This window comes from Epinephelus moara, chromosome 5 (assembly GCF_006386435.1).
Source record: "Epinephelus moara isolate mb chromosome 5, YSFRI_EMoa_1.0, whole genome shotgun sequence".
Classification (NCBI taxonomy): Eukaryota; Metazoa; Chordata; class Actinopteri; order Perciformes; family Serranidae; genus Epinephelus; species Epinephelus moara.
This window is the reverse complement of record NC_065510.1, coordinates 10,000,742-10,019,735: the sequence shown is the minus strand read 5'-3', so window position 1 is coordinate 10,019,735 and position 18,994 is coordinate 10,000,742. Positions and strand designations below refer to the sequence as shown.

The 18,994-nt window shown below is 43.1% G+C and overlaps 1 protein-coding gene across 1 annotated transcript; it reads left to right on the top strand.

Moving 5' to 3' along the window:
- Positions 1–6,036: 6,036 nt before the first annotated feature.
- On the top strand, positions 6,037–8,999 carry adra2c (adrenoceptor alpha 2C). Its single transcript, XM_050044727.1, has one exon. The coding sequence runs from the start codon at positions 6,392–6,394 to the stop codon at positions 7,736–7,738; it is 1,347 nt and encodes a 448-aa protein (XP_049900684.1). The 5' UTR covers positions 6,037–6,391; the 3' UTR covers positions 7,739–8,999.
- The last annotated feature ends 9,995 nt before the right edge of the window (positions 9,000–18,994 follow it).

The window sequence follows — 18,994 nt, the reverse complement described above, 5'->3', positions numbered from 1 at the left end:
TTGTAGTCCTTTGCAATGCTACACTGACAGACAAACCAAGTATACCAAGAGAGTCTTGTGTTTTTGTTAGGTAGCACTGAGGGTACTGTTTAAGTTAGAGTAGGAGCATACAGTATGTTGGTCTGCTGTGACCAGTAAAGACTACATGAGTGGAATACTCAACGAAATCACTGATTAGACTTCCAGATTAATGAGCATCCCTCCAATTGTAAAAGTGAATCACCTACTATATAGGTCCACTTTATGTTACCATTATCACAAATGCCTCATATGGTAACTTGACCATCTGGTCCTAGCTTATCACAAATAAAAAGCCTATTTTACACAGAGATACAACTTGGATACCCACATAGCAATTAATTGGCAATACACTTATAGGCTGTACAGCTGTTCACCCCCAACAAACCCCCAGATACAGTGGTATCCTGTGAGAACATCAATAAGATGGGGAAATAGAATACAATCCTCGACTCAATTCCCAAAGTGTGAATAATACCTTTCAACCCTACTGCTAATTAACTGATGAAGAAAGGTTTCTACCACCATACACAATCTGATGCAAGGATCTAGGCAACCCAGCCTCTTTTCCTCCTAAGACTTATCTTCACTCCTGCCTCTGCTTCTCGTCTTGCTCTTCGGTTGGCTTTATTCTTTCTCCAGCATCTCTCCCTTTCTTGCCTCCTGTTTGTTTTTCCACATTCCACTCTCTTTCTCTGCCTTCCCTTCACAACTCTGTCTCCAAAACTTTGCCCTCTCCACACTGGGCTGTTACAGGTTTCCGCTTTATAGCCTGAGCTCTCAGAGAGCAGAGGCATCAGTAGTGGGATTACACAAGCGAGCCAGGCATCTTGGAGAAACCCGAAGCGCTCAAAAAAAAACAAAACCTTGTGGTTACCGAAGGCTTTGAAATGATCTATCGACCAGGGTATAGGTGGAAAAGGCTCTGTAATGCAAGAGGCTTGAGTGGGTTTAGGTGCAGATGGTGCATTACAGTGTGGTTCCATGTTTGATTGGATCTATTAGTACTCCCATTAGGGAGGTTTACTTTACCAACTGACAAGTTTGGCTTTGCCAAGCTCTGTGCGGGCAATGAGGGGGTGCCTGCAGGTGATTTACAGCTGAATGCCTCAACTTAGATTCATTTTTATGTCCACATTCAGCAGTTTTACCTCTAGGTACATTAAAGTTGAGGAGCATTGTTTCACAGGATAATATACCATGAGTCCAACATCTCCAGATTTATTTTGGCATACATGAAGCATTAAATTGTTCAGTGTTGATTCCATCTGCAAACCAGAATTAATTATGACTTCTCACAGCCAATCCATCATCTCTGCTTTCATCTGATTCCTGTATCAATTTGTCTGTCCTCTCCTGGCCAATCTGTGACCTCTCCGAGTAACACTTCACAGATGGTCATTTTTGACCAACAGCAAGTCAATCTGGTGTGCAGATCATGATGCAACACCCAGTGGACTGGTGTCGGTCTTTGTCTGGGGGTGTCACGTTTTCAACACATTCCTGCTGCACCTAACGCTCGAGTCGCCTGCAGATCTGCCAGTTTGGCCCAACTGTCACTCAGATGGACAGTAATGACTTTGTCGGGCCAGACAGTGTTCAGACACTCGTCTTAAGTTCAACACTTATAATTGGACAGTCAACATTTCTCGGGACAGTTGCATAATCTAAACGGTGTCTCTGCACTGTAACAGGGTGTTGTGCTATAGCACAAACGCTTCATGAGGATGACAGGGTTTCATACTGGCCATTCTGGGGCAGCATTTTTGGAAAAGCTATTTAATTTGTGTTTACAAGCACACAATGTGGATTATATGTGAAAACAAATTAGATTTGGGAGAAATATCTTGTCAAGGAAAATAATTGTTTTGGTTTTGTCTTATTTGATAAAACAAGGCTGCTCCATTTCATGTTATAATACTAATAATATTGTAGTAATTATTGCATCATATACTAATCTTAGTAAAAGCTCAACGTACTATTGAACTATTGATTGTAGTTCCTCAATTAAAAGAATGTGCATCATCAAAATGTATTCTTTAAAAGCAGATCGTAATACCCAGAGGGTAATATATATCATCGAGACAAGGTCAACATTTACTTGTTAGTACCATGAACAATTAAGCCATCATCAAAGTCTGTGCACGTCACTGTGCAGACCCATTAAGGATAATTTGTAAGTTCATAGTAAGGACAACTGGCACAACTGAAATGCAACCCGCAGGTTTTCTTTCCAAATGTTAAGCCAGCCAGAAAAGCCTCTCTGTTGTTTAAAAAGCACCCTGTTTGACATCCAGCTGCCTTCTTCACAGGGACAACTATGCCAAGGTCACTGTGGATGTGCTGGCACGTCTCTGGAGGCAGCATTGGGTCGATAAAGGCATAAGGGTATGACACAGAGCTGACTAAAAAATAATAGTTCCCACTGGCTTTTTTAATCACTCTGGCCTAGTCATGACAATCCCACATCAGCCCAGCTGCCACAATAAACTGTTGGCAGTGTACTTTTCTGCAAACCACGTCATTCATATGACTTGGTTTAGATTACATATGAGCTGAGTTTCTCATCAGGAGGAGGAGGGGTTGGTGGATGGCGCAACAACTAGGCAGCTAACCAACAGACAACAGGAGACCACTGTTCAAGACCAACAAAAGCGGGTGTGTTTTTCACAACTAAACTGGGTATTTCAACCATAACCACATGGTTTCTGTACCTAAACCTAACCACAAACGAACCACAGCATAATTACAACATAAAATTGAAATGTAAAGTTCCAACATATTTGCTACACATAGAATGTAGAAATGTAGAAATGGTTTGCAGAAATGTACATGCCAACATGTATTCTCTCTCCTATAAAGGAACAAACATCTGAGAATGACTCAATGGTTCAGACCAGTTGGAGACACGTGAGATTATTTCAGAAAAAGAGAAATGGTGAGCGAAGAAATATCGGCAGCACCAACTTTATGTTTTCATAGTGATAGATTCAGGATTAGGATTACAAAAATATAGAAATCTCCTGCATTTTAAAGCAGTCCACAAAAAAAACTCAACAAACAAATCCACACTTCCATTACTCTTATTTTACTGTTCTTCCTACAATGTAATTCGTCACAGAGACACAATAGATAAGGAGCAGACCCTGCTTTGTGAGGTGATGGTAGCATGAGAGGAACTCCCCTGGGTAAGCTGTTGCTCCCCTGAACTATTTGTTTCTGGCTCTATAGTTGTCTGCCCAGGTAGCACAGTCATTTGTCACTGTCAACAGCTGGTACTATACTTCCCTTTATGGGGGGCCTATACAGAAACCACAGCACATAAGGGAGGGTGGGAAAATTAGAAATAGCTGTCGTTACTAGTTTAATTTCTTTGGGGAATAGGCTTTGTTAGTATGCGACTTAGTATTCTGTTCTCATGTTGTGCATGCATGCACAGGATGTAAACAAAAAGAGTTCATACGCAGGAGGTAGACGCCTCTGGCAATATATCTTCTAGCCATTATGAGAGGCTGATTGGGTGATGAAGCGTAATAACCAGATTGGTCACTGTATTGGATTTCAAGGGGCCACAAAAGGCTGGTCATGTTACTTTGTGAGAGTACATCAAGTTTTTGAAGCTCATTGTGTGAATCTTATTAGGGTCAGATTGCCTTTGTCTTCCCCCATTTAACAGAAAGCTCTGAGCCTCAGCTGCTGCAGTGTAGAACTTAAAGGAATACTTCACCCACAAAATGACCATTTGTGCATCAATTAGTCATGATGTGTTACCTTGACTTTGTTTTTCTCACATGCCTCCACAGAAAACTGCAAACAGACTGATTTTTTTCTTGACTGGGGATCATGTTTAACAACAGAAAAACTACATCAAAACATTTGTTCTACACAACTTGTGCAGTATAATCCAAATCCCAGTTATCCAGTCGTATGCTTAGCACTTCCCAAACGTGCATTTTTCACTATCCATCAATGAATCAATACAGTATGTTTGCTGTTTCCTGTGGAGGCATGTGAGAAAAACAACGTTTTCTTCACAAATTCAGAGTAACATGGCATGACTACAAATGGTACAAATGGTCATTTGTGGGGGAAGCATTCTTTTAAATAAAAGTGCAGGTCACTGCAAACCAACAACCGCTCTGTTACAAGGAACAAACAAGGGCCACATTTTGTGCAGCTGCAGTAACTGAACTAGAAAAACAAAGAAAGGAACAGCAGAAAAAGGAGGATAATTTAGTATGTCACTAGTTTGAAAAGAGCACAAAAAACAAGTACAAAGCCTTGATTTAAAGAGATAAAAGTAATCAACACAGTCTCGCTGACACCCAAAAGCTGGCTTCTGGCTAAGTTCTACAGCAAAAAGAGCCAACTTATTCCCTGAGAGCAGAGCACAATGTTGGAAACAAGAAAAGGGCTCGGTAATAGCTGAGATCAGTCACTGGTGCCCCAATTATATGGACAGAGCTGTGGCCCCGGGACACGACTTAATGACCATAATAAGGCTTGTCTGTCTGTTCAAAATCAGCTTAGAGTGCATCCAAGCTGACCTACAGCATCACTCTAGCCTTAGCTCAATTTAAACAGGCAGGATGAGAAGGAGCAGGGTGTTTTAGGGCTGGGTAAGGGGGGACAGGTTACAGTAGAGACTGTCCACCATGACTTTATTCCCAAGCAGCTGGACCATGACCCTTGAGCGCTCCTCATTCCACCTCCTTGCCTTGATGAGGGTCAATTTGGACTTGAGCATTTCTTGTGGCTGCAGCTGCTCTTTAATTCAGTATGGCTGAGCACTCTGTGATTAATGACAGGTACTTAGCTGGAAGACTGGGCAATAAACGCACTGGTCCAGGACCTTAATACCAGGCTACAGGGGAGACAGGCTTTCTCCTGCTGGCAGCACCACCTCGATAAGAGGGGGCTGACAGGAAAAAACAGTGAGATCAAAAACTTTGTGTGGCAATTGTGTATGCACACATGTGTTTTCATGGAAAATGAAAATACATGAATAAATAACTCCTAACAAGATAACCTGGAAGTCACAGCCATGGTTGATTCGGCCCTTTATTACCTGATAACACCCACCCAGGGGATGAATTCATTAATCATATATCATGTCTCACTATATTCTGTTTGCATTCACACTGCTTTGCATGCAGATGACTTAGCGCCTTTCATATCCCCAAAAGTGGAGTGCTTCTCAGCTCCAACAGAACATGACAACAGCACCCTGTAATCCTGTAATCTTCTTATCAACACAATTACCACAACATAAACACACAAATTAATAATGGCAGGAGAGTGCAGGGAAATGATAAAAGTTTCCACTGCAAGGTCACAAGGACTCTCTCTATGATCATCTTACAGGGCGCATGTTAATCAATGCACAATGGAATATCTATTCACCTAATGGCTGTATGGCTATATGTCTAATGGCGTTCATATTTACGGTGTGTGTGTGTGTGTGTGTTTCCCTCCGGGGCTGGCTGTTACAATACTGACCTCCAGTGTGCGCACGGAAGGACGGAGCAGAGCGTGCTCACCGTGGTGCGGGACTCCGCCGCTGTCAGTCTGTGCGTTTTGACAGCGATGTGACCTCCCCCCGAGAGCCCTGCCGACTTTATTTATTAACTTGGGCGGGAGCACGCTCTTCATACTGAAATAGACCTTCAAAAGTCAAATCAGAAGAGAGATTCACTGATCAGCTGTCCGATTGGTGACAGCCACAATTCTGACAATGCAGATAAAGTGGGCACACACAAGCGCGTCTCCAGCAGCAGCAGCAGCAGCAGCACACACTGTTCTTAGGAAATAGTCCCAAATAAATGATCAGCTGCAAAAACAGTCAGTGTAGTATAGTTTGCCTGCTCTTTTCCCCCACAATTCTTTATCTCCTTTCCTGCAATAGTCGCTCCTTTTTTTCTCCGCGGCAGAGCGGCTCCCTGCTAGGTTTTTTTTCTCTCTAATGTAAGAAAAAAAAAAGACACGTGGTTGTTACAAACCTCTCTCAGGACACAGCGGGGATGCGGAGGTGGAGAGATGCGGGCGCAGTCGGGATGGGAGAGGGCGCGTTGAGGAGGGAGCCCGCTCACTAACTATGGAAATTCAGCCTGCACGTTTTCGGAATAAGGAGTTAAAGACTTTACACATCGCGCTCTCTGTCTCGCTCCCTCTCTCTGTCTTCATCTCTTTTTTCCAAAGGAGAGACTTGCATGCAGGAGGTGGAAGATCGCAGGTGAGGAGAGAAGAAAAATGCCATTTGCAGTACATTTCTGGAGTGAAATATGCGCTGATGGTCTGATGCGATATTTCTACAGATTATTTACGCACATTTTAATTTTTTAAAAGTCATCATATTGACTTAAAAAGACTCAAAATGGATTTCTTGAACAGGTCCAGCCTGGAGGACGGGATAGAGGCAGAGAATATCTCATCTAATTCCACCTCTCAGAGCCAGTACACCCAGCTCGCTATCTGGGGTCTGGCCGGACTTGTCAGCTTTCTGATTTTGTTTACAATAGTCGGGAATGTCTTGGTTGTTATCGCCGTTTTAACGAGCAGAGCTCTGAAACCACCCCAGAATCTTTTTCTTGTCTCCCTGGCCAGTGCGGACATACTGGTGGCCACCCTGGTCATGCCCTTTTCTCTGGCCAATGAACTCATGGGCTACTGGTTTTTTGGGAAAATTTGGTGTGACATCTACCTGGCTCTGGACGTTTTATTCTGCACCTCCTCTATTGTTCATCTGTGTGCAATTAGTTTGGACAGGTACTGGTCAGTGACACAGGCGGTAGAGTATAACTTAAAGAGAACGCCTAAAAGAGTTAAAGGGATGATTGTAGTGGTGTGGCTGATCTCAGCTGTCATCTCCTTCCCACCGCTGATATCAATGGACAGGAGCAGCAGTGAGGCCAATCCCCAGTGTATCCTGAATGATGAGACCTGGTACATCCTCTACTCCAGTATTGGCTCATTCTTTGCCCCCTGTGTCATCATGATCCTGGTCTACATTCGGATTTACCAAGTGGCAAAGACCAGGACCAGAACAATGTCAGAGAAGAAGAGGGATGTGGACTCGCCACTGGAGAATGGGATGGACCAAGCCGAAGCAGGCAGAGGAGGGTCACAAAAGTCCACCAGGGACGGGAGCATGAAAGATCAGGAACGTGAGAACGGGCACTGCCAAGAGCAGGTGGTTCGATCCCCTCTACCAAACGAGCCCAAACACCCACCTACAGACCACGATGATGACTTTGACGACAGCAGCTCGTCAGACGAGAAACCTAAGAAAAGTTCCTCTAAACATCACCGTAACGACAAAAAAGACAGGAAGTCCAGCCGGAAAAGCAGCTCCGCCTCAAAATACTCCAGCAGGAAGTCGCGTGCCAGTTCCAAGTCTATGGAGCTGTTCTCATCTCGCCGCAAACGCCGGAGCACCGTCAATCGCAAGAAAGTCTCCGCTGCTAGGGAGAAACGCTTCACCTTTGTCCTCGCTGTCGTCATGGGTGTTTTCGTCGTGTGCTGGTTTCCTTTCTTCTTTTCCTACAGCCTGTACGGGATCTGCCGGGAGCCGTGCCAGATACCTGAGACGCTGTTTAAGTTCTTTTTCTGGATTGGTTACTGTAACAGCTCATTAAACCCGGTCATTTACACCATCTTCAACCAGGACTTCCGCAGAGCCTTCCAGAAGATCCTCTGTAAGTCATGGAAACGCTCTTTCTGAATGCTTCCTGCATGGATAGGGTTGTATTAGACATTTTACCCAGCAGACAGATTTTTACTGATCTGAGCTGTAGGATGAAGTGCTGGCCTGGGGGGGCTTTCAGACCTTTACTTTCAGGGATGCACTAAGAAATGAAGGGACGATTGAACTAAGGCGCAGAAAAGGGGTTCAGGAAGGCTATTCAGGCTGCTTTTGAACTGTGATATGGGCTTCAGCTCATTTCCCCCCCTACTCATCGACTTCTTCTCCCTTCACTGACATACAACAAACTGACTCGGAACAGTTACTGTGATGCATGCACACCACAGTGGCTGCACTTGGAGGAACTGCACAGGAGGCAAAAGGTTTACAGAGACACTCGATTTTACAATGTGACCTCATTCACTGAATTTACCTGTATTGCGAAGGCCTTGACAATCTCCACACAACCGTTGCTTGTGACTTTAGATAGTGGCGTCTATCTTCTCTTTCTGTCTCTAACTCGACTTTTTTCTCTACCTTTCTATTACGTCACACTCTCGACATGAGGACCAATGGGACGAAGGGGCTCCTTGCTAACTGTTTCAGTAGCAAAACAGTTTCATTAAAAAACAAACAAAAGAAAAACTACAAAAAAAACTAAAAAGTCATGTTTCTGCTTCAGTGTTCTGTATGGGGCTAAAAAATGTCTGAACTGGGAGCTGCAGTGGAAACTTTTTATCAGGATGTGTAGTTTTTTTTTTTTTGTGAACTTGTACATGTGGCTCAGTCTGGATACAGTGGCATGTACAGCAGAATGACTTCATGGGCAATTTCCTCTCCCAGGCATGTGTCTGCACCTTCTGCTCCCCTCTGAGAAAATTGATGGAGTACAGAGGTACTGCTGAGGCAGATGGGCACCCACTGACGCTTTCACTGTGTGTGTACTCGTGTGTGTGTGTGTGTGTGTGTGTGTGTGAGAAAGAGAGGACAAAGTGTATAACATGGGGAAATCTGTGGTGATAAAGTGAGCTGCAGAATTTACGCATCTTATCCCAACTGCCAGTTAGTGATTGTAAGTGTGTGTCTGTGTGTATCTGTACGTGTGTGCATGTGTGTGTGTGTGTGTGTGTGTGTGTGTGTGTGTGCATAAGCTTGCTCAAATGGCCCGATTCTTTCTGGTCAAATGTCTTTCTACTCGCATCCTATTTTCTGTCACACGTCTATTCTCTTCCTCAAAGCCACAAAAAGCACTTAGCCACAGTAAACACCCAAACACCTTATCACTCTGTTCTAATGTCTGCTGCTCACACACACACACACACACACACACACACATTAATATTACACACATGAAGACATAAACATGGCTTATACTGTCGGTATTTTCATCTTTACATTTGAAGCATTTATAGCCAGAAGGGCTAATGCTTTTTTTTCTCTTGTGTACATAATTGAAGAAAGTATAGTATTATTGTGTGGTGCCTCATAATCACACATGTATCAATATGATTAAAATGTATTGTTTGTATAATGAACAACGCTTCGAAAAATTTTCATGTTACATCCAAACTCTGTCCTTTTCTAAAAGAGCAAAGTGTTTACTTCTCTGCTTTGAGCACATTCAAAAAGATCAAATAAAGAGATTACTTCAACTGTCATTTGAAAATGGCTGAAGTGCATGACTGTGTTCTTCACCGGTGTTAATATTCATATTTATTTTTTACTGTTACACCACTGTTGTTGCTACTGACACTGGCACTAGTGTGGCTCAGAACCTGTGACAAATCTGTTTTGTTTTTTTAAGTGTCATCATTTTAAAGGGGAACTCATGTTTTTTTCAACCTGGACCCTATTTTCCAATCTACTTATATTGGAATATTTGACATTTCTCCAGTAAGAAGCTAGGGCTGACGTGCCTGCAGCCCGTGAGTGCACGCTATATTAAATAATAGGGCACTCAGACAGCGTCAAACAACGTCAAAATACGTCCACTAAAAGTGCATTTTTTTTCCACACAGATAGGCTTGGATTGTTAGTATAATTATCTGACAACATAACGGAAAGGCAAAATGAGTGTCTGTGTTTACCTTTAGCTGGATTCGGACATGTTCCTCTGCCTACTGCTGAGGACTGCTACTCCCTCTCTCTCCTCATCCCCTCTGCATCCGTGTACGTCTGTGTTCAAATAAATATGGGCAGTCATCAAATTCAAATGGCTCATCCAGATCCAGTTGGTCAAAATTGGGTAAAAATGCAGCCATGACTACTCCAAACAGAGTAACTCCTCACGTTTGTAAGGTCACTCCAGCAGTAACTCCCTGTAACAACTCAAATCTTGCGAGACGTGAGATTTCAGAGCCAGACTTTCACTCTCTCTCTCTGAGTGAGTGTTTTGACTTGCCACAACAAACATGTCCAAATTTTTACCCGATTTTGACCAACTGGATCTGGATGAGCCATTTGAATTCGATGACCACCCATATTTATTTGAAAACGGAGTTCACGGACGTACACGAATGTACACAGACACAGAACTCATTGAAACTGAAGAGCGGACGAGGAGAGAGGGAGCAGCAACAGGCAGAGGAACATGTCTGAATCCAGCTAAAGGTAAACACAGACACTCATTTCTCCTTTCCGTTATGTTGTCGGATAATTATACTAACAATCCGAGCCTATCTGTGTGAAAAAAATGCACTTTTAGTGGACGTATTTTGACGTTGTTTGACGCCGTCTGAGTGCCCTATTATTTAATATAACTCACTCACAGGCTGCAGGCAGGTCAGCCCTAGCTTCATACTGGAGAAATGTCAAATATTGAACATCCTATCACTCATTTAGACAAAAGTAGATTGTAAAATAGGGCCTTTTAGTTCCCCTTTAAGGTAGCCTCCTTGATGCGCTGCTTCAGGCTTGAGAGCATCAGTGAAGTGTAATCCACTTAAAGAATGTGATGTAAATGGAAATTATGTCATTAACGCCTTAAGATATTTTCAGTGCAGGAAATAAAAATCCAAGGTCAGGTTAGTGATCTGTAATAAATCAGACTTTAATTATTGCCTGATACACACCTAGTAGACAGGTGAGAGGGACACTGAAATTACGTGATGAATTTGCAATGTCATGGCTGAGTTGATAAAGCTGCAACGTTCCATTCATAGATGTTTGCCAGCCTTCAAAATCAAGTGGCACCACAGCCTTCAACAACCAATCAGGACAGCAGTCATATCGCCAGTACGATATAATAATGCCAGTGATTTCCAACCAGTAGTCTTACCCCATCGGGCACTTTTCAGTTCCCATGGGTTACGGTAAATGGAACGATTGTGGAGTAGTTCAGCTAATTAAAATGAAAAGATAACTATATTTGCCACAATAACCAGGAACCTTCCAGCTATGACAGGCAGACTGCAAAGGACCTGAATCAGCTGTAACACCTGAACACCTGCATGAAAACTGGTTAGCATGTGAGCAAAGAAGTGGATATGGAGAGCTTAAAGGACAACTTCGGTATTTTTCAACCTGGGCCCTATTTCCCCGTGTGTATGTGTGCGTATGATTCATAGGTACAACTCGTTGTAAAATTGGTTCAGTATTGAGGGAGGTGGATGCAGCTGGAGCCGCGAAACGAGCTAAAGCGGTAACGGGGGCAAATGCGTCCCGTATAAGTTTGCACATTAAAAGTGCTTTTTTTGGCTACTGACCGGTTCAGATCACCAGTGCTATCTCTGTAAATAGCATACTTGCCTTTCCCTTACCTCTGGGCTTTGTGATGTCACGAGCTTTGCTCCACTGTGTCTGTAGCTCTCTCTACTCGTGGGACAGCCGTTTTCTTGAGGAAGAGGTGTTTCGGGATTGGATGTCTTCTCTTCTTCGGCTGGCAGTAGTCATCTTGGGAGAAGTGAGCACTGCAGACCCGATGGTCTGCAAGGCGCAGTGTCTGGACAGGAGTGTTAGCATCCATTTGTAGCACAACTAGCCACAACTTCAGCATCTCGCCGTCCGACAAAGGCAGCCTATGAAAGCTGTAACTCACGGGGTGTTGCGCGACATCCTGTTCTTGCGTTCGGGAAAAAGGCCTGTTTATTTGAGCACTCCAAAAACTCCGGTAACACTCCAGGGGGTAGCACGTAAAAGACTCTGTCCTCTGACTCTTCTAGCGTAACACACACACTTCATACACACATACTCACTTACAGTACCCAGCGGGGACGCCCTCCCCCTCTCTGCTCCAACACTGACTGACAGCTGACTCCACTCATAGCATTCATAGCACTGGCGATCTGAACTGGTCAGTGGCGAAAAAAAGCACTTTTAATGCGCAAACTTATACGGGACGCATTTGCCCCGTTACCGTTTTAGCTCGTTTCGCGGCTCCCAGTTGCATCCGCCTCCCTCAATACAGAACCAATTTTAAAACGAGCTGTACCCATGAATCATACGCACACATACACATGGGGATATAGGGCCCAGGTTGAAAAATACCAAAGTTGTCCTTTAAGAGGGTTGAAACGTCCAGCTTCTTAAACTGCAAGTGGTTATAGGCATTTTCAGACCAAACAGTCCTGGGGACTCCCTGAGAGGAACTGCCCACTGGGGAGCTCCCCTGAGAACTACTGTACATACTTTCAAGGGCTTTCTTTCTGTTTGCATTCGCACTGCCAATAGGGATGTCAAGGTGATGCACTGTGAGCCAGCTGGCATCTCATATAGCAACATCACTTTGGGAAAAAGCCCTGTCACTTTCTCTCTACTGGGTCAAAACCATGTTGTATTCCCACTGTCGTGTATATGCTTAGTGAAGCCTGTTGGTCCATTGGTCAGTAAATTTGAGCTTTTCTGTTGTGTACATGGGTAACAGGTTTTTAAAAATGGTGGTTGCTGGTACTGGATTGGTTGTGTTCAACCAACCTAAGCTTACGACATCTGGCCAATCACCGTACACTAACGTATGGTTCTTTTTGTGCTGGCAGAGAACCTACCCGGAAATAGGAGCTTTAAAGTGACGTTCAAAGACCTACAATCGTTCATAGTTCTTGCGGTGGGGGGTCCTTAGAAATATGAAAAAGTTCCTCTGGTCGAATAACACCTTTAATGAATGCAAACTTTGCTCATGACTTTAACTTCAGAGCTGACTGACAAAAAGAAATCAACAACTCAGATTACTGTACCTTGTATTAAAAGACTGAACAATATTCACTGTTTTTGTAATTAATACTTTTAAATAAGTTGCAGTCCATTTAAATGAATACATGAAACTGATGGATGGTGCTCATGAAGGTGTACTTGAGCTGACATCATAGGGTTAGGGTTGGGAATCACTATATTACGTCTACAATGAATGATAAAACATTAATAGAATGAGACAATAAATGCATTTAAAGATCCTATAATACAATAGAAAATATTGTCTGGTTGTTGTCTGGTTGTTATCTTCAACCCCCTGTCCACAATTTGAACTTCCTGTCTTGATAAAAGTCACTTACTCATATGAACTGTATTCTATAACTCTTGAGATATATTGTTTATCTTATTTTAGGGATATTTATATACATTTTGTTGAGTTTTCCAGTTGTTTGTGAAATGAACCCGTGTTGACTGGTTGATACAAGCTGTGCTTTTGTATAAACGTGTTTAATATTTGGATGACTGATGAATGTTTATGACCAGAACATTATAGTTCAATGTAACACACTGTGCTGTGTGTAGCACTTAAACACTTTCGAATACATTAGATTTGCAAGAGCTTGGATTTGACTGTACAAGTAAAGTTTTGAACTTGTGAGGATGTTTTGTAAATGAGGCTCACGATAGAAAATACTCAGTTAAAATTGCTAAGCTGCTCCGTAGACAGGCTGCACAGATAAAATGAGACTTAACTGTGTACAAACTAAAGTGATCAAAGTCAAAGTCAGACTCAAAACAAATACTTATGAGGCTTCTGCAGAGTTTTTCTCCCTGCACATTTCTTTCAATTCACACAAAAAATGGTTTAAAAATCAAATCAAAAATCTTGCTTTGTCTGCCCAGACTTTGATGTGGTTTGCCAAAGATGTACACTGCTATCTGAATGACACAGTACCAAACTATTTTCTCCTGCTCAGAGACAGCTCTTTCTCTCCCACTGTCTGAAACCCAGTAGCCAATCGTAGGTGGAAACAATATCTTTTCTGTTCTGCTAGAGCATCATATCCTCCAGAGATACAACTGTTTTGTGTACTGACCACACTACAGTTGTACACAGTGTGGTGCCCCGGAGTGCTTTCACAAAGCCTGATGGGTGGTTAGGAACAAACTGCGTTGGCTGCAGCAAATTAAATCAAGAGCCCCGGTTTCATTTTTGTTTATCATGCGACTTCTGCACCTGAGTCCCTCTAACAAGCATGACTAAGAATTGCTGGAGAACTGGTACAATACTGCAGAGTGCCTGAAGTCTCAAAAGGTATTTTTATTTGTGCACACATGTTAATTATCTTGCAGAATCAAATTAATTATCTTGTGCTGCAAGTTAGCACCTTTATACTTCTGACAAGAAAATTGTTTGTGTGCTCAGTCACCGTAGCTTAATGCACCAGGTACGAGCAAGAACTCTGGTCAATTCAAAGAGGGGTTAGCAGCCTCAGCTTTCACTGATATATTGTATGTGTAATTATGCATTTATGTGAGTGCTGGGAAACACTACTCACGAGAGACCCAATCCAATCAGAGGTCAGATTTGGGTCAGAGTTTAGCAGGAAGCCTGGATAATTTCCACTGAACCAGACGATGTATACAACACACCCATCCTCTCCCTGCCTGTCACACACTCATTTATTTACCTCCCGAAAGCTGACTAGAGTCGCCTCCATGACGAAGCAGAATGGATTCTGCCACTGCCGCCCCTCCCTCATCGAAGTTTTTATGGCTTGCTGTGTCAGCGGGTCGCATCACTGTGCTGCTGGTGGTTTGCTCCTGTGCTGCAGATCTGAAGCAGCATCCATCAGACGCTCCTGAAAAATGCACAGACAGAGATGCACTTTGCACTGTCGTACCTCATGTCCTCTTTTAACTCAGGTCTTTGAACATGCTCCTGGACTTAAGGGGCAGAAAAGGAGAGCTAAATACATGTTTTCTTCATCATCAACATGTATATTCATTTAACTGATCTTATTTATTTAAGAGCATGACTGTACTTGAGTTTGAAAATATTGCTGCTTGGATCAGACATGACTGCTCCTTTAACAAAAAAATGATAAAAGAGAAATGATATTCATGAACTGAGCTTAAACAGCATCATTCCATAAATCTTTAAAGTCTTTAACCATGTTGCCTTCTGCTGTTGTAGGCGCCAATGATGTCTTCAACTCAGTCTGACCTCCCAAATCCCCCGTCTTCTCTGCCTCCCTCACACATGTCATAACTAATTTCAGCAGATCTGCGTGAGCGCTCAGTGGGTGGGAAGTGGCGAATCAAGACGGGCCAGATTGTAAAGTATTTCATGTTGTACAGTATGTTGCGGTAAATACTCATGAGAGGTTTTAAAGCTAAAAACCCTAATGCTAAGGTTCTGAATGTGAAGGAGATTAGCTTTCACTTATATTGTTTTCTGGGGGGACTTGAGGGAATTTACTTTTTTGGGAGTATTTGAGGCATACATTCGAGGATCTGAGTCTTACGAAATGTGGTCAATTGATTGACAATGCCACTCTGTCCTCATCTTTTCCTCTCTTCTTTAATCCCACTTTTCATCCTCCACCAACTTTCCCTCTGAATATGATTACACATCTTGGACAGTTTGAACACCAGATTTTCTTACACCACTCAAACCTTATCTTGATCACCTCTACCCATAATCTTCATTTTCCTCATTTCCTCCCTGTGGACACTTCGGTCTGGCTTAGTGTTACGTATCAAAATCTTGAGATGGAGCATCCAGAGAAACGCTATTGTGCAATGAAGGCACATACAGACACTGAAACACACACAGACACTGAAACACACAATATAATAGCCAAATATCTGTGACTACTTGTAAAAATTTAAGCAGCCAGAAGGCAAACTTCTAAGCACCACGGACAGTTACAAACAGAAAATCAGCACCACGGACAGCACCAATTTAACAATGGGGAAGTATGGAAAGTATTTGTGTATTTCAAACACATACAAGATGGTCTGTAGGTCATGTGTTTGATATATGTAGCCTACTGATACTTCATAATGTGAATGTAAAACGTTGCATGTCTTCTGAATTTGCTTCTTTTTTATTCATTATCAAATCTGTACTGGGCAATAGATGGATGGTTATGCATTTGGGTGGGGGGGTTGTACAAATCAATAGGAACATGCAAAAATTTTTTATTTTTTTTTTTAAAGATATTTTTTAGGGCATTTTGCCTTTAATGGACAGGACAGCCAAGTGTTAAAGGGGGAGAGAGAGAGGGGATGACATGCAGCAAAGGGCCACAGGCTGGACTCGAACCCGGGCCGCTGCGGCAACAGCCTTGTACATGGGGCGCCTGCTCTATCCACTAAGCCACCGACGCCCCAGGAACATGCAAAAATTAATAAATTGTTTAGGACTCTGTGTGTGTGTGTGTGTGTGTGTGTGTGAGAGAGAGAGAGAGTGCACATGTCTTTGCTCTAGGGTGACCATATTTTAATTTCCAAAAAAGAGGACACTCGGCCCGGCCACGAGATAGCCTACTTAAATGATACTCGCAGTTTACTCAAAGATGCCTTATCATTTTAATATATTTAAAATTTCTATGTATGGATAGAAAATTCAAAATAATATCTCTCAAAGACAGAAATTCAGATAGGCCCTTATAGATAGGGGACACATACACACACTAGAGCGTGGCGATCCGAGCCCGACGGGTCCGACGGTAGGCCTAGGCCTACCCGACGGGTCGGCCTGGGTTTAGTCAAAAATGTAGCTATAAATTGTATTCGGGCTCGGGTCGGATTCGGTCAGCTTTCAGTGAACATTTAGTGTAAAAATAAATAAAATCCTATTGTCTGTCCTGTTTATTGCTTGGGGACTGTTATTTCCGTGACAACACCTGAACATAACACACACAGACACACATTGGCTGTTTGTTTCTACCTCTCCCCTCGCTGGAAGACGCCTTGATTAAACGCTGAAAATAAAATAAAAGAGGGAGACAGGTTTTTCCTATTTTATCTTATTTTGTTTTATTTCTCCCTCTCCCCTCGCTGGAGCCTCGGACCTCCTGCCGCCCGCTCCCGTCTCAAACACGGAGGTCTCCCTCTCCGCAGCTGAGCACCCACGGCGCACGCCCGGCCTGTTAAATAGCCTGTAACCACTGTGTGACACAAACTCAGTGCTTTGGTCATTAAATAATGTCGGGCTCGGTTCGGGTTCGGACAGAAATATGCTGCCCGTGCCGCACTCTAACACACACACACACACACACACACACACACACACACACGGAAAACCGGACATTATCATCAGTTTATAAAAAACCCCCGGACGCCCCGGACGGGACGTGAAAAGTGGACATGTCCGGGCAAAAGAGGACATTTGGTCAGCCTACTTTGCTCACTTGGCTTCCTCAAAAATTTTCCCCACACCACACAATCATCTTTACATTTTGTATCTCCTTTTCAAGATACAACTTGTTAGTGAGCTTTAGGCCCATTGCTCGCCGAAAGTTTTTTTCCAGCTGAAAAAGCCAGGCACTCCGCAGGAAACGCCCAGCTGGGAGCACTTTTGAAGTGTTTAGTTGTGTCTGGTTGCTATAATACAGAATATCTGCTGAAGTAAAGTGTCAGCACAAGGTAGAGTACTTGCTCTGGATGAAGAGAAGGCTAAAGCACATAGGGACAGAAGACAGACCCACCGGTCTGTGTGGGTTCATGAGAGGAAACATAGTATATTACCATAGTTCTCCATTGTTGTTGTTCAGCACTTTTACATGTTAGATGTGACAGTTGGTCTTCATGGTTTTTGTCCCTCCGCCACTGTGACTGAACGACTGCGTAAAAAGTGACAGTGATGAGAGCAGCGTTTTACTAACTTTCCGCACTCCAACCCAGTCTCATTCCAAAGTTGTTGAAATCTGGCACTTGGGCAGTGACTTGCAGCGTCAGACACTGTCGATAAAAGCCGTCCATTAACGACGGCGCAATATGTGGCCAGTCACCACTATAGTTAAATGGCACTTGGCGGCATCAGAGGTAACCACGATGGAACAAGAAGGAAAGTTAAGGCAGCGAAAGTCCAACAAACACTGACCTTCACCCAGGAGAGCGGTGTTCACGTCCTGTAAGATTATAAAGCCAAACCCAACCACTTGTTTTGTGGTGTTATACTGATGTACTATGTTTATTTTGAAATAGACTGTATGTAAATGTTACATTAACTGTGATTAACCGAACTGTATTTTAAAAGAAGACAATGCATGTAACAGGAAGAACTTGACACGGTGTCCCAAAACATCAACAACCAACGCACCCAGGGTACCTTGCACATTGTATCTGGACATGGAAAGTCCATGACCAAACGTCGATATGTGACAAGGTTGGAGTGGGAATTCAGGAAAAAAAGCCAAATGTGCTGCGGATTAGACAAGCGCCTCCTCACACTGCTGGTGTTTGTAGCATAGCGTAAATTCGTGGCAGTCCTCACTGCAACAAATTTAAAAACTACACTGGCCGAATGCACCTCCTTAGTGGGGTAGGTGTGTATGTGACTTTTGAGTGAGCCAGGGCAGCTATTAACTCCTGCTTCTAGTCTTTATGCTAAGCTAAGCTAACTGACTCCTGACTCCCTATTCAACGGACAGGTATGACAGTGGTTTTAATGTGAAACTATTGCTTTAAAAATTAGGACAGTTGCCCCTATCAGGACCAAAACCTCCAGCTGCTTCTCTTACAGAAAACACAAACACAGCCCTACAGCCAAACACAAAGATCAGCATGACAGATGAATAGCTAAGACAGTGAATTAAAAATACCAACAGCCACCTCTTTTTCTCTATTGTCTAGCAAACAGAGTTCTGCCACAGACAGATAAAGGGCTCTGTAATGGATTTCACTGAATGTGATATTAATACCTTTATGCAAAGTGTGTATTTCTATCAGTGTTGCTGCCATGTTATGACATCAGACATGCAAGCTTTTGATTAATAAAATAGAAAGTCCGGAAAGAATGATGATTCAGCAGTGAGAGAATAAGTCAAAAGGTAGACATGTAGCACAGGAGACTCAGATGCGGGAGAAAATTCATTCCCTAATCAATCACTAAGTCTTTTTTTTTTTCCTCAGGGTTCTCAATCCCTCTTCTCTCTT